The sequence below is a fragment of the Dasypus novemcinctus genome, chromosome 18 (genome assembly GCF_030445035.2).
Source record: "Dasypus novemcinctus isolate mDasNov1 chromosome 18, mDasNov1.1.hap2, whole genome shotgun sequence".
Lineage (NCBI taxonomy): Eukaryota > Metazoa > Chordata > Mammalia > Cingulata > Dasypodidae > Dasypus > Dasypus novemcinctus.
Window position 1 is genome coordinate 79876771 of NC_080690.1, and position 19255 is coordinate 79896025.

General features: G+C 46.3%; 1 protein-coding gene across 1 annotated transcript; it reads right to left on the reverse strand.

Moving 5' to 3' along the window:
• Positions 1-3163: 3163 nt before the first annotated feature.
• Positions 3164-19031, reverse strand: LOC101445094 (platelet glycoprotein VI-like). The gene is made up of 9 exons (XM_004450175.5): positions 18884-19031; positions 14772-14807; positions 14411-14668; positions 11052-11336; positions 8366-8419; positions 6100-6159; positions 5915-5974; positions 3931-3981; positions 3164-3399 (listed from the first exon to the last, which is right to left on the reverse strand). The coding sequence occupies exons 1-9, from the start codon at positions 18915-18917 to the stop codon at positions 3164-3166; spliced, it is 1074 nt and encodes a 357-aa protein (XP_004450232.3). The 5' UTR covers positions 18918-19031.
• Between the last annotated feature and the right edge of the window lie 224 nt (positions 19032-19255).

The following is a 19255-nucleotide window of genomic DNA, read 5'->3' on the forward strand; positions in this document are numbered from 1 at the left end:
GTGGTTTTTAAAATGGGAAAGGTATCTATAAAGAGGTGTCTGGTTTTCTTCAGTCAGCGAGCTCCTACAGTCCCTGTGGTGTATAATCGCTCTCCTTTCCTTCACGACTAGCACATCCCTAGCTGAATTATGCTTAGGTTTGCGTATCCCCAGGAGGGATGCGGATTGGGGACAAGTCCTGAGCTGGGCAAGCATTGCCTTCAAGCAAGTGGAGGTGTGTCATCTACAAGGGAGGATGGGCCGCTTCTGAAAACCTAGAGGGTCAAGGGATTTGGCGTTTCCAGGTGCTGAAGTGTACCTACCCTGCTTTCCCATGCTAAGTCACCTCCCACATCCGCCTCAGGGCCCTGACTTCACCGTAGCAGCTCACCTGGGCTCATGCATCAGTCTTTGAGGTTCTGCTCTACTGCAGTTAGGTCCTCTGCCTGATCGTCAGCTCTGCCTGCCCTAGGGCTGCGGGGATATTACCTGCTCTTTAAATGTCGCCATGGGCTCTCGTTCTCTCTCTCTCCCCTTCTCTCTCTGGCTTTACTTTTAAATGCTGATTAGTAGATCTGTGCCAGTAGTTCGTCTTTTACTTTTATCAGTGGAACTTAGCAGCAGACACCTATTTGCAAATTCCTTGTAGACGCTTTTTCCACTACATCTCCCAAAAACCAGAGATATCCTATCAGCAAGTTCATACCCTTGCTGTTCATAACCAATATCAGTTCGTGACTTTCGAAAGTCTTCAAAATTTCCCTGGCCCAGCATGATGGAGATAATTAAAACTCCACCTAATACCAGGAATGGGGTCTCCACTGACATCTGGCCAAGAAGTTCTTCACCTAAGTGTCCCATCTTTACATTATGCCTCCTAGGACCATCCCTGGTATAGCTGTCTTGGATAAATTCACTAGAAGAGAGACTTTTGCAAGTAAAATTTTGAGAAAGTGCTCTATGGGAAGCAGGATAGGGCAGAAGACAGAAGCTAAGCTAGAATGAGGTCTCAGCAGAAGGAGCTCTGGAGCAGGAGTTGTATCACAGGGTTTGCTCACACCGTTTTTGGTCTTCTACAACTTTGGGGTCACTTTTCATACCTTCTTGTTTCCTTCCTATCTCAAATCTGAACTTCTTTAATTCACAGTTATAATATTTTTTCATTGCTTCTAACTATGTCCTAATTCCATACGGCTGATATTATGTCAGTTTGCCTCTGGTTTATAGCAGTGTGTTTATGATTTTTTCCTTTTAATAGTTATCTTATTCATATCTCCAGCATATTTTTAACATGGAATGTGACTTTAATCCTTCCTAAAAATTATGTATAAGTGAAATGAGCTCTTCTTGTGTTAGGAGAAGATCACTGAGTTGCATCACAAGTCTAGGTACTGCATTTCTGCTCTTTCATAAATACAATCTTTCAAGGTAATCACCATTTCACTGCACTGTGAAATCTTCACCTTCTACTAGCATCTGGTATTTTTCTATTGCCCCCAATTACCTTCACTGATCTATTTTTCAGAAATTTTATTCAATCATAAGTTCATTCATTTCATTTTGAATTTTAGAAACCTTAAGTATCCAGTGTTCCAAAACTTACAACTGACTAATAAATACTTCAGAATTCTTCTAAATGCCATATATATATATGCCCACATATATATCATTATCACAGTTAAGAAAATTAATAATAAATCATCAATATCACGTACCAGTTGATTTTTAAATTTCTCTAATCTCTTAATGGCTATTTTCTAACTATAGTCCAAAAAGAAAAAGTACATGCATTGCATCTAGTTGTTACGTGTTTTTAACCTCCTTATGTTTATATCATGACTCCCAAAAAACTTTCTATGACCTGGATTTTGGAGTTACCCTGCCTATAGTCTAGTAAAAGAATCAAGATAATGAATTAGTCTGATTTTTTTCTCATGGTTCTTTATATTGTATATTCTTTTTACCAGCAAAGTTGGCATTCTCTTTAAATCTTGCTTAAATTCTGTTTAATAGCTTTGGTGCAAATTTAAGTCTGAAAATATTAAGGTTGGCAATGAGGTAGTACAATAAGAACTTTCATGAACTTCTATGAGAAGTATAAAACAGTCCTACCGCTTAAGAAAATCATTCTCTATTACATGTTAATAGCTAAAATAAGCAGAAATCGCTAGTCTATTCTACTCCTAAAGAAAATGATCACGTGCAGAAAAAGATATATATATGAAATGCAAGATTTATAACAACAAAACTGATACATTTTAAGTCTTCAAATATGGAGTTGGGAATACATGTCTTTGAAGAGGTATTTTTGGCCAGAACTCTGGAAGAAATTAAGGAAGGAGAAAGCTATAGGAAAATTGGGGACCTAGGCTGAAATCAAGTTGGAAACTGTAAACCTGCTCAGCATATTGGAGAAACATCAAGTGGGTCATTGTGGCTGAAATGGAGTGATTCAGAGGCACGGGAGTAGAACACTCTGAGTAGTAGCCAACCAGTCAAATTGCAAAAAGCCTTTTAGGACAAGGGAACAACTTTGGATGCTTTTTCTAAGTATAAAGGGAACCTAATGACGTGAATCATAATTACTATTATATTCTAGGGAAAAGAAATAGCATGCTGAACAGCCTGAAGGAACCAGACCCATTCAGAGAAGAAAAGGAGATTTATCAGACTGGAACCTAAAATGGAGTGTAAGGAGTTAGGGTAAAGTCTAAATTTAGGGATGACCACAGAGAAGTGCAGAGGGAAAGAGGGAATCATGGAAGAGACAAGGGAGAAGCATCGTAAGATTCTGTGCAGAGGAGGGAGAGGTGCAGCTGTGAGAATTACAGATGTTAGAGAGGCCCATTTGGAGCCCATGTTAGAGACAGTTGAAGTAAGAGGATAGTGTGACAGTCCAGTCAAGGGGAATAAGATCTACAGTGTATAGATTCTTAGACCTGTGCAAGATCCCTTACATCCCAAAATAGAGGGAGTCCTTGGACAGACAGCCAAAATAGACACTGACTCACCAGCTCCTTTATGGAGTGGACACAGGTTGGGCATCACCAAGAAGAGGCCACCTCCTTTTCTCACCTGTACCCTCTCTACCTGTTGCCTTAGCCCTCCACAAACTTCTCACGCCTTTTTAAGTCCCCTTCCCACTTGCGTGATCTACCTGTTAGATATGACAGCACCCATAGTTCTAATGGTGGTACTCATGGCTGTAACCATCTGGTCGACCCCCATCCTGAGAGCCATGTGGTTTCTGGATCTGTGGGAGTGGTGGGAGTGGCCTCTGGATGGCTCTGACCCTATGCCGCAAGGGTTTCTTCCGGCTGTGCCAATCCTCTGCCACAATCCCCACCAGGAGTATTAGAACCACAGCGCCAAGACAAATCCGAACCACATTACTCCTAGTGTAGTACTGGTGGTCAAAACCTGGAGGAATAAAGAGAGACAAGAGCAGGTGATAAAAGCACATCTCAAGGACTTACTCCAAGCCACATCTCGATCTGAGATCCTATTATTCTCTACTAGTTGGTGTGTGAATCTCCTTCCTGGGGTGTCATGCCCCTCCTCTCCTCACCAAAGTCAGGGCTAAATATGCCCAATTATCTGAATATCACCTCTCCTGTTCAATACCCCCACCCCTGTCTCCAAATCAACACCTCCCAGGCTCAGACACTATCTAATTACCTGGATAATTGTGCAAGAGAAGACTGTTGCAAGGGATGGGGGTAGAAATAGAATTTCTCTTGCTCTGACCCTTTGAGAAAATCTCAACCTTCCCACCTAAACTTTTTGCTCATTTTTGGACTCCCTAATGTTAATGTTCTCCCCTCCCCTTTATATCTTACAAACCAGAACCCATGATCACAGATCTGTATAGCCTTCATAGGGTAAGGAGTCAGCTTTGGATGAAGAGACAGGGGTAAAAAGGAAGCGTTCCAGAGAGGACCACTTACTTACCAGCTGTAGAGTCTGACCCCTCTTGAAAGTTGGTGCTATTTCTAAAGGTCCCTGGGAATCAAAAAAGAGTAAGTGTAAAGGGATGGGACTATCTCCCTTTTATCTGTTCCTGCCCCCACCCTAAAAACACACACTTGTGAGGCAGAATCCTATGCATTTAAGATGAACATGAAGGGAAGCAGACTTGGCTCAACTGTTAGAGCATCCACCTACCACATGGGAGGTCCATGGTTCAAACCCAGGGCCTCCTTGACCCGTGTGGAGCTGGCCCATGCACAGTGCTGATGTGTGCAAGGAGCGCCATGCCACGTGGGTGTAGTAAGGAGAGCCACCCAGCACGAAAGAAAGTTCAGCCTGCCCAGGGATAGCACCACACACATGGAGAGCTGACACAGCAAGATGATGCAGCAAAGAGACACAGATTCCTGGTGCCACTGACAAGAATAGAAACAGACACAGAAGAACACACAGCGAATGGGCACAGAGAAGAGACAACTGGGGGGTGGGGGGAAGGGGAGAGAAACAAATAAAAAATAAATCTTTAAAAAAAAAAAAAAGGAAGAACTTGAAGGTGGGCAGAGAAATGTCACCCTGGTGACCCACCTAGACAGTCATACCCTAGGAACAAAGCCAAATGTGCAAACTAGGATCGTGAGAGGTGGTTTCTGCCACTTTATGGCCCACACTTGGGGCAGTACAAGCATGGAAAAGTTGAAGCCCGAGGCACATCAGAAAATCCCCCTGCCTTTCCTGAGAGATCACAGTCCCTCAGCCATTAAGTGGCTATCTCTATGGATAAGAGGCTAGAACCAATGGAGCATAAGAAAGTAGGGACAGGTATATTGTGTGATTCCTTTATGCAAAATGTCCAGAATAGGCAAATCCACAGAGACAGAAAATAGATCAGTGGGAGGAAAGTTGGAGTGACTGCTAGAGGGTATGGAGATACTTTTGGGGGGAAGAAAATGTTCTATAGTTGCACAAGTAAGTGAATATACTGAAAACCAATGAACCATCCACCTTTAAATGGCTGGTTTTATGGTATACGAATTATATCTCAATTTTTTAAAAAAAATTTTTAAAGAATAGGAAATGTTAGTGTGAAGAACAAGGCTACCTACTCTCACCCCCTCATTAGTGCAGCTTCCCCTCTTTTCTTTCCTTTTTTTGATTTGTTTTTTAGCTTCACCTCTTGATCATCTTCATGCCCTTCTCCCATCTTTTGCTTCCCATAATACAAGGATTGGGCTCCCGGACTCCTTCCCCCTACCTCCCCAAATGCCAGACTTGGTCCCCTTTCATGGGGTACTCCTGAAAGCATGGATCAGATTTTCAGAGATTCAAGACAATATGAGCATGATTTAGGAGCTCAGATCTGGATGAACCAAAGATATGGGAGGTAGGCCCAGTCCAAGCTTCCTTACTCTTTTCCAAAGACCCTTGTTACCATTTGAGGAATCTGGATCAGCAGATAAGGAGTGGAAGTCTTTCTGGGACTTTCTGGGTCTAGAATATGTGAGGGGAAAGAGCTCATTTTCATCTCCCCCCACTCAGGTCTGCCCATTAAATCTTTGGCTCCGCCATCTTTGAAATGGCTATCTTGCCCAGAATGCTCCTCTGTCCCCAACTTCAGAGCCCATTCACACCCCATTCCCTCCCTCTCAAACCAAGCAGTTTCCTGGAAAGAGTCGGGTGGTTTAGTGAAGCAGATTAAAAGCCTAAAGCCTGGGAAGTGGATGTGGTCAAGCAGTTGAGCGCCTGCTTCCCACACGGGAGGTTCCCGGTTCAGTTCCCAGTGCCTCCAAAAAAAAATAAACAAGAAAAGAAAAAACACCTCAGGATTGTCGATATGGCTCAGTGGTTGAACACCAAGTTTCTACATACGAGTACCTCAAAAAAAAAAAAAAGCCTACAGCCTTAGAGATGGAAAGGAGGCCCACCCTCACAGTTCTTTCTGTCAAGCTGAAAGTGCCTGGTTACTCACAGGTTGTGGAGCCTTTGGTCGTGGGTGAGATGTCCAGTTTCCTGAAGGGTTCTGGGAATTCTAAAAGGATTGTAAGGAAATGGAGTCGTTTAGTAGAGTGGGCTGAAAGCCTATGGCCCTAGATGGAAGAGAGGGGCCCACCCTCACAGTCCTTTCTACTGAGCAGAAAGGGCCTGGTTACTCACGGGTTGTGGGGCTTTTGTTCATAAGTAAGAGGTTCCGTTCCCTGGATGCTTCTTGTAATTCTAAGCAGGAAGAGTATAAAGAAGTGGAGTGATTTCAGGTCTGCTCAGTGGGTCCCTCCCCTAAAGCCCTTCTGAGATATCTCAGCTTTCTGGAAGCCCCTTCTCTGACACTTCACAGAAACTGAGGAAGAATAGTGTCAATTCAAAAGAACCTGAAACGTCTTGTCTCCTGTCACTCACTGGCTTAATAGAAAGAGGACCCGTCTATCAGCTGATGGGCCTTTGGGTTGTTGCCACTTTGGGGCTGTTATGAATAACGTTGCTATGAACATTTTTGTACGTGTTTTGTGTGAACATAAGTTACCAATTCTTTGGGATATACACCTAGGTGTAGAATTGCTGGGCCACCTGGTAACTCCATGTTTAACGTTTTGAGGGAGTGCCAAGCTGTTTCTCAAAGTGGCTGCACCATTTGACATCCGCACCAGCTGCACATGAGCATTCCAATTTCTCCACATTCCCGCTAACACTTGTTATTGTCATTTTTTATTCCTATTACAGCCATCCTAGTGGGTATGGTGAAGTATATGAGTTAAATCTCAATTTAAAAAATAAGAAATGAGTCATGAGCTCAGTGGAAGAACAAGCCAATACCAGGCACTGAGAACAGGTGCCCCCACCCCATCCATGCCAACTAAGGCCGTTTTCTTAACCAGGAACCTCCTGTTGTTTTCCATGGCTACCAAAACTTTCTGAACCCCCTCAGCCCATACATATACACAGGCTTTTTTGAAGGTGGGAACCATATCTGGGGCCCTTTTTTTTTTTTTATGGAAGCAGCACAGCCAAACCTAGCCTATTCTCAGCTATCCAGGGCATAATGAGATATCACATATTAGTTTTCCACTACTACTTCAGTCCCATGAGTTTTAATGAAGTCCTGTTTGAGTTTAGAGTTAAACACAGTGCTTTGTGCATGCATACCATGGAATACTGCCAACAATAAAAGGAATGAACTACTGATAAATGCAACAACTTGGGTGGATCTCAAAGGTATTGTGCTGAGTGAAGAAAGCCAATCTCAAAAGGTTTCATACTGCATGGTTCCATTTAAGGAACATTCTCAAAATGACAAAATTATAGAGGGGGAGAATGAAATAGTGGTTTCCTGGAGGTAAGTATGAGGGAGAGGGAAAGGATGGATGTGTCTCTAAAGGACACACAGGGAAAGCTTTGTGGTGATGGGACAGTTACGTATCCTGATACCAGTGGTGGTTACTTGACTCTACACATAAGATAAATTGACACGGAACTGTACACGTGCATTGTGCCAGTGTCAAATTCCTGGTTTTGATGTCGTACTATAATTATGAAACCATCAGGAAAACTGGGTGAAGGGTGCAAGGGATCATTCTATACTCTCTTTGCAACTTTCTGTGAATCTGTCATTATTTCAAAAGTTAAAAGTTAAAAATCCAATCAAGAAAGCACACACATGCCTTTTTATGTGCCCCTGCTCCGTTTGGCAGGACAGCCCCCATGTTACCTTCCATCCAACACAACAGCACATCCTTGATCAATCGCAGCTCTTTTCATCATGCCTCTTGTCACTCGAAACTTGGCTCTACCCACTGAGACGCAGGAAATGTTAGGCATACGCCGCCTAGCATGCTATTTCATAAAAGCACAGGCTGTAGCCCAGTACACGAGAATCAGAGAAAATGCTTGTAAAAGAGGGAATACTGCGATCCACCCAAAATTTGGTGCAGTGGTTCCCAAAGTGGGGTCCCTGGACAAGCAGCAGGAGCAGCACCAGGAAATTTGTTAGGGATGAAAAGTGCCGTACCCCTACCCCAGACATCCTGAATCAGAAGCTTTAGGGGTGAGACACAGAAATCTACACTTTAACAAGCCTCCTGGGCGACAGTCATGCACGCTAAAGTTTGAAAGCCCCTGACTTATGGAATTAGAGACTCAGAAATGGAGCCCAGGATTCTACAATTTACAGGCTGCCCAGGTTATTCTCCTACATTTTAGACATTTTAAACCATCCGCCTAGAACAGGATAAAGTTGATGGTATAGGACAGCATATTAATATTTATCGACTTACTCTACCCACACCATTTACGAACAGAAACCGATTTTTAAACAAAGAAATTTTGGAAAAGGACAGACGAATTAAATTGAGAAATCTAGAGAGAAAGGAAGAGGAGATATTCATATGCTTCATATCCCAGACACCAGGGGGCATCCTCTACAACATACCTAATACAGAGGAAGGTGGTTCTGTAGGTAATTGTACGGGAGTCGTAGAGGTTCCTGAAAAACCAAAAAAGGACAGAAATCTGTTAGCTATGAGTCCTGAGCAAATAATGAAACATTTCTGGGACTCAGTTTCCTCACCAGGAAAAAATAAGGGTAAAGAAGCCTGCATCACTGCCTTGTTGTCAGGATTAAGTAGCACTTGATGAGCACACGCTGCAGAACATGGCGCGTTCTGAGGTCCATCACCAATGCCAAGCCCTATAGCTGTCTTTTCTCCTTTCCCAGTCTCAGTTTTGTGCCCCCCACCCCTTTCTGGATCATTGCGACCTAAATCCTTACTTTGTCCCTGGAGCAAAACCAGTTCCTTGTCCCCTGGCGCGCAGATATGGGAACAGGGATCACAGCATAAGTTGGAGAGAGGGGATAGTTATCACTTGTGGGTGCAGGTTCTGTACCAGTTTGATATTATTGATGAATTCCAAAAATAAAGATTGGATTATGGTTGTAAACTGGTCGTTTCCTCCGGGCATATGAGATTATATTGGATTCAGAGGTGTACTTGATTAAGTAATCAGTAGGGCGTTGAGTACCTGCCCCTTGGTGGGTGGGGACTCACAGATAAAAGACATGGCAAAGGATAGAGATGGGGGGGGGGTTGATGTTGGATTTGATGCTGGAGCCTTAAGCTGGAGCCCTGGGAAGTAAGCTCACAGAGGAAAGAGAAGCCAGCCCCAGTGAAAAAGGAACCCTGAGCCCAGGAAGAAGCAGGCCCTGGGAGGAAAGGAACCTTGAACCCAGAGAGGAGCAAGACCTTGGAAGGGAGGAACCCAGGAAGCCTGAACCCTCGCAGCCATTGACAGCTGTCTTGCTCCAACACGTGAAAATAGACTTTGGTGAGGGAAGTAACTTATGCCTTATGGCCTGGTCTCTGTAAGCTCCTACCCCAAATAAATACCCTTTAAAAAACCAACCAATTTCTGGTATTTTGCATCAGCACCCCTTTGGCTGACTAATACAGACCCCTAAGGAATGAAACAGTCTCCCTTCCATCACCACCTTCCAGCCACCGTGGCCTTGAAGCTACACAAGTCTGTCAACCTCCTTCCCACCACGGAGTGTTTGCACATGCTATTCCACCCACCTGCACCCCATGCCATCTACCTGAGACCCAGATCGAATATTGCTTCCTCAGAGAGGCTCCACCAGACCACCTCCCCTTTGAGGTATTGACAGCACTACACACTTCTAACCCATAGTGCTTATGACAATTGCAATTATATGTGTGTTGGATTCATCTTTGGTTAAGGATTGCTTGCTCTACTAATTGCTGTGTACGTGTGTGCACTTGCATGAGTGTCCAAGGAAAAAGATGCTGTATAAGAGGAAGGTTCACAGTTGTACATTCTGCCCCTAGCAGAGCACCAGTCTCAGCGCAGGCCTTAAATGCATTGAATGAAAGCAGCTGCACATGAATAGGAACCCAAAAGAAGCAAGTCTACACAGACAGAAAGAAGATTGGTGGATGTCCAGAGCTAGAGGCAGGAGTCACAGCAAATCAGTAGAAGGGATCTTTATGGGGTAATGGAAATGTTCTAAAGCTGGATTGTGGAATGGGAGAAAACTTTTAGTTAATAGTGACCTCACTCTCTAAATTGGAATGAAAATAAGTCCGAAAGCAAATGATATATTCACTTTACCCTAGAGTCAGTTTTTTCATCCAGTAATGACTAGAAAGATAAGAATTTTCCCATTGTGTATGTTGAGACATTTTAAATATTAATAATTTGGTTGCCTCAAATACTTGTGAAAGGACATAACCATAAAACTATGATTAGTACAAAACATCAGTAATGGTTTTAAAATTGCATTAGTTGCTATGAAGATTTAGCAGCAAGCTTTTTCATAAAGTTACCTTGTACTTAAACCATTAAAATAAGAAGGTCTGACTGTGTAATTATGGTATAAAGAGAGACATTTCACATTTTTATTCCTACAACAGCAGCATTTTTCAGTTAGTAATTTCTCCACTTTTCTGGTTGCTATTTATTTGAAATCCAGACAAGGTACAAAGCTCTATTCATGGTCTTAAGCTTTTTTTTTCATTAATGCATATCCTATGTGGTAGGCAGAATAATGACCCCCCAAAGATAGCCATAGATATCTGGAAATCCCCCCAGAACCCATGAATATGTTGCCTTACCTGGCAGAGGGGTCTTTGTGTATATGATTAAGGACCTTAAAAAGGTGAGATTATCCTGAGTTAACCAAGCGGACCTAATGTAGTTACAAAGATCCTTAGAAGAGGGAGGCAAGAGGGTCAAAGTTGGAGGAAGATTTGAACTTGCTGAGCTGACATCTTGGAAGATGGAGGAAGGGGCCACGTACCAAAGAGTGCAGGTGGGCTCTGCGCACTGGACAGGGCAAAAAAAATGGATTCTCTCCCCTAGAGCTTCCAGAATGAATACAGTCCCACCGACACTTTTATCTTAGCCCAACGAGGCCCGATTTTGAACTGCTGACCTCCAGACTTGTAAGATGATGAATTTGTGATTTATTACAGCAGCAACAGGGAACTCACGTCCTCCAGAGTTGATAGAGTGTTGGGCCTCTCCTGCCTTCCCTCTTCTCTCACACCTCCCCATGGACCTGCCATCTGGGAGGAAGGAGTTGACCTGCACCCCCTCACCTTTGACCACGAGCTCCAGGGGGTCACTGGGGGCCGACCACAGGTATGGAAATGTGCTGAAGAAGCTGTAGCATCTGTAGGTCCCGCTGTCGGCTGCAGTCACCGTAATGATGGGGAAATCAGCCTGGTACCACTTCTCGGGGTTCTTCGAGGGCCCAGCTGCACCCTCCTTGTACAGAGCAAACTGGTCAAAACCATGCCGGGTCTGACACCGCAGGGTCACGTCCCCTCCCGGAGACACTGCTGGGCTGGGCAAAGCTGAGAGCGAGGGCTTGTCGTAAGCTCCTGGGAGAGAAGGAGACGCCGGTGTTCAGGACGGGGTCCGCTTCCCAGCTTACCCCCGCCCAGCCCGTGGGGAGGGTCAGCCTGGGCTGCAACGCAGTTCTGCAGCTTAGGGTCTGTGAGGCCTCCTTTGTCAGTATTAGGGGTTCAACTGTGACCCCCAAAAAGACAGAGTCAAGTCCTAAACCCCAGCACCGTGTGACCCTATTTATAAAGAGGATCTCGGTAGATGTGATTGATTAAGATGAGGCCAAACTGGATTAGGCGGGGTCGGACCCAGTGGCGCCAGTGTCCGCATGAGAAGAGGGAAACCTGGACACAAGGGACAGAAGACAGGTGAGGAGAGGAGGCCACGCGGACCGAGGCGGAGCTGGAGAGGAGCGGCCACAGGCCTCGGGGTGCCAAGGGTCTCCCCGACGGGCTCCAGGGGCACGGCCCTGCGGACACCGCGATTTTGTACTTTTGCCCTCCAGGACTGTGAGGCACTGAGTGTCCGTTCTTTAAAGCCACCAGGTGTGTGTTAGTTTTTTGCAGCAGCCCCAGGAAACTCCACATCCCCTACTATAAAGCAGGAGTGAGCAACCCCCTCAGGATTAAATGGGACAATATGTAGTAAGCAGTTAGGAGAGGGCCTAGTGCATAGTCAGTGCTCAAAATACAGTGGTAGCAGCTGAAGAGCGTCGATGTAGCAGCTTCCAGCGGTTCTAAGTTCACAGCACTTATCAGTTTTATTGAATCCTCTCAAAGACCGATAAACTCAAGTCATGGCTAATTCTGTTCTACAGTAAACTAAGATGCACACCAGGGAGCCAAGAGTGCCTACAACTGAAAGCAGGAGGATTGCATCCAGCATCTAAGCCCCTCTTGATATAGATGTGGAGTGGATACAACCATTCCAAGGCCCACAGGATGGAGGAATAGAGTATGGATTAGAGTGGACTTACTGATATTCTATTCAAAGAAAATGTGGCATTGGTGTGGAGAAAGTGGCCATGGTGGCTGCTGGGTGTGGGGAATGGGAGGAAGAGATGTGATGTGGAGGCATTTTCGGGACTTGGAGTTGTCTTGGGTGGTGCTGTGGGGACAGTTACTGGACATTGTATGTCTTCCCATGGCCCACTGGGTGGACTGGGGGAGAGTGTGGGCTACGGTGTGGACCATTGACCATGAGGTGCAGCGGTGCTCAGAGATGTATTCACCAAGTGCAATGAATGTCTCATGATGATGGAGGAGGTTGTTGTTATGGGGGGAGGAGTGGGGTGAGGGGGGTGGGGGGTATGTGGGGACCTCATTTTTTTTAATGTAATATTAAAAAAATAAATAAAGACAAAAAATTGAAGAAAAAAAAAGATGCATGATGTTAAATAGCTGGTCCAAGGATATAACATAATAAGCAGCAGGGAGTTTGGCTCCATTTCTCCCTCCTAAACGTGGATCTTCTATAATTTATTGTCACCCTCTTCAAGCATGGCAATGCCCACCGGGCAGAGAACCCTGGCAGAAACAAAAGTTGCCCAATATTTATGACTCATTCATTCTTTCAACAGTTTTTATTTTCTTAAGCTAGTGTTAGTGTGGGGATCTGTTCTGAGGGGTGGAAATATAGCACCAGTCATTACAAATAAAAATCCTATCAGGAAGAAAGAATAGGGAAGCAGATGTGGCTCAAGCAATTGGGCTCCCATCTACCATATGGAAGGTCCAGGGTTCGATTCCTGGGGCCTCCTGGTGAAGGCAAGCTGGCCCATGCAGTGAGGTGGCCCAGGTGGAGAGCTGACCCAAGCAGAGAGCCAAACTACACAGCAAGCTGACCTGAGCGGAGAGCTGGTGCAGCAAGATGACGCAACAAAAAGAGACACAGAGGAGAGACACTAAGAGACACAGCAGAGCAGGGAGCTGAGGTGGCACAAGAGATTGAGCACCTCTCTCCCACTCTGGGAGGTCCCAGGATCGGTTCCCAGTGCCACCTAAAAGGAAGACAAGCAGACACAAAAGAATGCACAAAAAATAGACACAGAGAGCAGACGATGGGGGGCAGGGGCGGAGCCAGGGAGAAATAAGCGAATCTTGAAAATAAATAAAAACAATAAAGTTATAACATTTTCAAAAAAAAAAAAGTCAGTAACTGAGATCACGTGTAAATCCACGCCATACTGGAGAGTGACGAGGGCCAAGGAGAGAGTGGAAGCAGGGTGGAGGATGAGGTGGCAAGCAGCAACTACAGGTCAGGCGAAGATGGAGAAACTCAGAGAGGAGAGCGCACCTGTCAGCATCTCAGGAAGGAGGCAGGAGGCCAGGCTGAGGAGGGCTGGCAAGGGCTCGGGCGGAGCGAGGAGGGGAGGGCAGCATGCTTGAGGCTTGGGGGATCGCTGCGGGGCAGGGCTGGAGTCAGGGTGAGGACAGGGAGACCCTGGCTCTGGAGGCAAAAAACTCCATAATCAAGATAAGCAACATTTTAGGACAACTTGTTAGACATCAAAATTAATGCCAGCAAATTCCCAATGAACAAAAATATCAGAATTCAACCCGGCCCTGCCAGGTATTTTAATTACTTATTTTGTCAAATTGAATTTTGCTTAGAAGATAAGCCATGTTTCTAGGCATGCTTCTATTTTTAAACGGTTAACTTTTTTCCTACAATATTAAAGGAGCTGATTTTAAAAATCGACAATCTGAAAAGTGGATTATTCAAACACATTGTTTTAATTTTAGATATTTCTTTTTTTACAAGAAAACCAGAATTTGTCAGTTTACTTTCCTGGCTTTCATGGAAACAAGCCCCTGAATAATATTTTCGGACTCTATTTCTAGAAAACAGCTAATCGTTTTCAAAGTCCATGAAAATACGGACGGAGGCAGGTGCGCGCTTTTCTTCTCCGCTAGTCCTCAGCGTGCGTCCGCACCGCACGGCGGGATCCTGTCTTTATTTTAAATCATGGTATTTCGTTCATCATGGCTTCTTTTTGCATTGATTTTTATTTTCTTAAAATGTTGCACGAAACTGCCTATCTCGACTCCTGAGTCTGGGGGCGCCCTCGCGCAGCCCGGAGCCTCGCGCGCAGCCCCGCGCCCGTTACCGGTAGCCACCAGGTCCAGCTGGTCACTGGGCGGAGACCAGACCGACCCATTCTGGTAGGAGCAGCGGTACGTTCCGGCGAGTGTCCTCTCCATGGCCGGGAAGAAGAGGACGTCCGTGTCCTTGTAGTTTCCGGACCGCAGCTTCTCCAGGCGGTACAGGTCCACGCCCGGGGGCCCCCGGCACTGGAGGCGCACCGGCTTCTGCAGTGGCACCAGGGAGCTGGGCAGAGCCTGGAGCGAGGGCTTGGGCAGGGAGCCTGCGGGGAGCAGGGCGGGGGTCAGGCCTCCTGGACGCCCCTGGGGCCTTGCCAACCCCCCCCCCCCCCCCCCCAGAGAGGGGCGCCTTGGAGAAAGACTCACCCTCCTCGGCTCTTCTGGCCTGCCCGAGACACAGCGCTGGGGAGGGAAGAAAAGAAACGTGTGCCTCCTGGCTGCGGCCGGTGATGAGAACTTTAAGAGTTCCCTCGCTTTTATATCGTTTTCATTTTTCCAGAGTCATATGTGCACATAAACAAAAGAAGCCAGACACCAAAGCCCGCATACTGGGAAGGCTGTGGCTCAAGCGGTTGAGCGCCTGCTTCCCACCTGGGAGGTCCCGATTTGCACCCTGGGTTTTCGTAAAAACAAACAACAAGCAAAACAAATGAACTCTATATCGAGAGGGGGCTTAGACCCACATGGCGTGGACAGCACCATCCCAGGGTCCTCGGGATGGAGGAATAAAACACGGATTAGAGTGCACTTATCGGTATTCTACTATAGAACTAGTGTGACTCTAGCAATGGAAGAAATTGTAGCACTGATATGGAGGAAGTGGCCACAGGAGTTCCTGAGGGCAGGGAGGGAAGAAGAGATGTGACGTGGGAACATTTTTGGGACTTGGAGTTGTGTGGGGTAAAACATTTTTCGTGATCTATGTATCTTCAAAAAAATACAATATTAAAAAAAAGAAATATACAGGGGACTGATTTGATGTTTTGATGTGTAAAAGATTTAGTGCAATGATGTTTTCTTTCTTAACAATTAAAGTGTTTTGTTTTGTTTTTGGCAGCTTAAAAAAAACCGAACTGAGGGTTGCCGATGTGGCTCAGTGGTTGAGCACCTGCTTCCCACACACGAGGTCCCAGGTTCGATCTCTGGCCCAGGTACCTCAAAAAAAAAAAAAAAAGAATCCACCAATTGTGTGATTCCATTTCTATGAAATATCCAGAGCTGGCAAATGCATGGAGACAGAAGGGAGTCGGGTGTTTGTCAGGGGCTGGGGTTGGGGCAGGGGGAGGGAACTGGGGAATGACTGCTGATGGGTGCGGGGTGTCCTCCTGGGGTGATGCGATGTTCCGGAAGTGGAGAGTGGAGCTGGCGCCACCGCACTGGAAGGAACCCAGAGCTGCTCCTCTGTGTCCCCAGCAGCTCGGAACGTGGACGTGTTTGGAAGTGGGATTGTTACGGGTGGAGTTAGACAAAGATGAGGTGGCCCTGGGGAATGGCAGTCCTTGGTGCAATGTGGCTGGGTCCTAAGAAGAGGAAATGGGGCACGACGGACAGACGAGGGGACGGGGCACGGGCCAGCTGAGGCACAGACCACACGGAAGCCAGAAAGGGGCAGGGAGCGGACCTCAGAGGGAAGGCCGCTCTGCCGCACCTCGAGGCAGGCCGCCTGCACAACTGGGGGGCCGAACGTCTCTGCGGCTTTAAGTCGCCCAGTGGGGCACTTTTTACAGCAGCCCGGGGAACTAAGACAACCACATTCAAAAAAAAAGAAAAGTCAGACAGGGATTCCTTGTCCCAACAATTCCCTCCAGAGCCCCCATGCCACTGCACGGACTTTTAACTATTTTTGCTCTTCTCTTATTTTTTTATCTCCTTCTCTCACCCTCTCTCTCTATATATATACATGTATGTGTACTGCCACCTGCTGGTTCATTAGTTTTAGGCATTGTTTACAGACTGCCTGTAAAGACGAGAATTGGGGTCTCTGGCATTGCCAGTCGCTGTTCCCCCCTTACATATTGTTTATTGTCACGTTTTGTTGCACAGGCCCCACAGTTACGTGTGTTTTGCTACTATGTTGATGTTCTAGTTCAGGTAGCCAGGGAGATATGTTAGGGCTATTTAGAAGTCAACACTTCCTAGCTGTCTATATGGTCACAAAAAGTAAGGCAGTAAAGACCCACCCCTCAACTGCCTATGAGATCTGAAAATCCCCAGTGACCTCAGGAAGCCACTTCCCAACCCCAAATCCACCCCCAGCTGAGGAGGAATTGCCTGCCCTTGAGAAGGCGCTGGTTTCAGGTGGGGTCCCTCACATGGTATCCTAAGTCCAGCTACTGCAGGGTGCGTTCATCACGAGCATCCTGCTGTTTTATATTTTGAGCTAAAGCGGTATTCTATGATTATTTTGTGCAAATGTCTTCACTCCTGAACATTGTAATTACATATATTTACATAATTAAATATTTCCTGTTTGTTTCCCTACAATCAACAAATGCTTGGTTTATGTCCATCTGCATAGTTTTCCTTGAGCCTCTTGTTAATTCTTTATAATTCTATCCAGCATCTATCAAAGTGGGTAATCTATCAATTCTGCTTTTTCCTTTGGAAATATCCCTCCCAATTTTTCTTCTATCCAGACTAATTTCTCTGTAGGTTGAACAGTTGACCTTTTCCTCTCCAACTAAGACCTCTCTTTCACGTTTCTCCGAGTTGATGGCAATATTTGTTTTCATCTTACTAGGGTTGTCAGATTTAGAAGAAGAAAAAAAAATACAGAACTCCCACTTAAAATTTTACTTTAGGATAAACGATGAATAAAAATTTGGCCTAAGTATGTACCTTGTGCTATTTGGGACATGCTTATGCTAAAAATATTGTTCATGTATCTGAAATTAAAATTTAACCAGGTGCCCCGCAATTCGTCTTATAACCCTAACTGCTACACGCACACTAGAAGCAGGGACTGGTGTTGCTCTCCTTTCAAACGTAAGGAAACTGTAGAGAAAAGCTCAGCCAGTGCCCTAAGCACACCCCACGAACAAATGGCTGACACGGGTCACCTGTGCCTCCACAGCCACAGCCGCCTCTGTCCACCCCGGTCCCCTCCGCCCCCTCCACCAAAACCCCACCCTTGCCTCTCCCGACGGACCTTCCATAGTCTCCCCCACGGTCCTCTCGCACGGCTGGAAATAGTCCGTGCGCCATTGTGAGCCCTTTCTGCACAAGCCTTCCTTGCGTCCTCACCATAATCCTATGGCTTAGATACCATTATTAGCTTCATATTTAAAGCTACTGAGACACCGAAAGCTTTAGTGATTCAAACACTGGCAGCACATTTTGTTGGTAAAGAACAGGAGCTTGGTGCCAAAATTTCTTATTGTATTCAAGTCCTCACTGTGTGGCCTTCAACAAGCTACTTACCCTCTCTGGGCCTCAGTTTCCTCATCTTTAAAATGGGAATAATAACAGGGCTGCTTTGGGGATAAATGCATTGGTGTCTGTTTAAAAGCACAGACTAAAATCTAGCCCTCAGTAAGTGCTACTTAAGTGTGTGTGAATGAACGAGAGGTTGTGTGGGTTCAGAGTCTGCCCTCTTAACCCCAGTAACACGCCTGCCTTCCTGATCAGCCCCTTGGAGCGTCCAGTTCTGTAGCAGTGAAGTTCTCCAGACACCACAAGGAAACCCAGGTACAAAATACCTACCACAGGGGAGCGGATGTAGCTCGAGTGGTTGAGCGCCTGCTTCCCATGTATGAGGTCCCGGGTTCGATCTCTGGTACCTCCCATTCACTTTTTTTTTAAGATTTCTTTTATTTATTTTTTTCTCCCCACCCCCTCGTCGTTTGCACTTGCTGTGTCTGTTGTCTACTTTGCTTCTTTTGGAAGTACCAGGAACTGAACCCAGGACCTCCAATATGGGAGGGAGGTGCCTAATCACTTGAGCCACCTCCACTCCCTCCTGGTACCTCCTAAAAACAAGACAAATTAACAAAAAAAAACAACTCTCGTTGGCGAGTGGGTGTAGCTCAAGTGGTTGAGCCCCTGCTTCCAAAGTATGAGGTCCTGGGTTTAATCTCCGGTACCTCCTAAAAAAATAAACAAATACCTACTACAAGCCTGAAAAAGCAGAAGCAGTAAAATTCATCTAATCCCCCCTCCTTGCTCCAGAACTATAAGGGATACCGACTGACGTGTTAAATCCATTACCTAGTCCTGATCTCGCCTAGTCCATAAAATTTTTAAATTAAAAAGCAGCCGTGTACTGGAAGAACGTTTCAGCCGACGCTGCCACGGCTGCGCTCGTGTCCTGACTCGTCGTGAGTAAACTAGAATAAATGACCCAGAGCACTCGCCCTCGCTGCGCCCCCGTTTCCCCACCCAGCGGATGGCGGAGCTCTCGCGGGTCCCGTTTGCCCTGAGATGCTAAGAGCCTCTGTCCCGTGCCCTCTGCCTTTCCCAGGCCAACCCTGAGGACTCACCAAGGACGAGGAGGGTGGCCAGGGATGCGGCCATGGTCTCGCAGCCCCGTCCTGAGCGCTGCGGCCCGAGGGGGAGGCGGTGGGCTGCAGAGGCTCGGGTGGGACGAGCCCGGCCTTTCCTAACGGAGGCTTTCCTGACTGGGCTGGAGCCGCTTCCTCTGCAGAATGACTTGCACCCAAGCCCCCGGAGGCTCGTTTATCTCCCTTCGCCAGCCCGGCAGTGCCCCTTGCCCGCGGCTCAGTATTCCCATATAGCCCTACCACCGCCCTCTCTAAACCTCCGACTCCTTCAACAAGCACTGTGGATGGCTGCTTCCTTTCAGAAATTGTCGGAAACACTCTACATCCGTGGTTTCATCAATGGCAAATGCT

Bases quoted from the DNA above. Each gene is read 5' to 3' on its own strand.
- LOC101445094 (XM_004450175.5), bottom strand. From the start codon at position 18,917: ATGGCCGCATCCCTGGCCACCCTCCTCGTCCTTG. The intron at 5,975-6,099 runs GTGAGTAACCAG...CAATCCTTTTAG, and splicing joins GAACAAAAGCCCCACAACCC to AATTCCCAGAACCCTTCAGG. The intron at 3,982-5,914 runs GTGAGTAACCAG...TTTGATTCCCAG, and splicing joins GACCAAAGGCTCCACAACCT to GGACCTTTAGAAATAGCACC.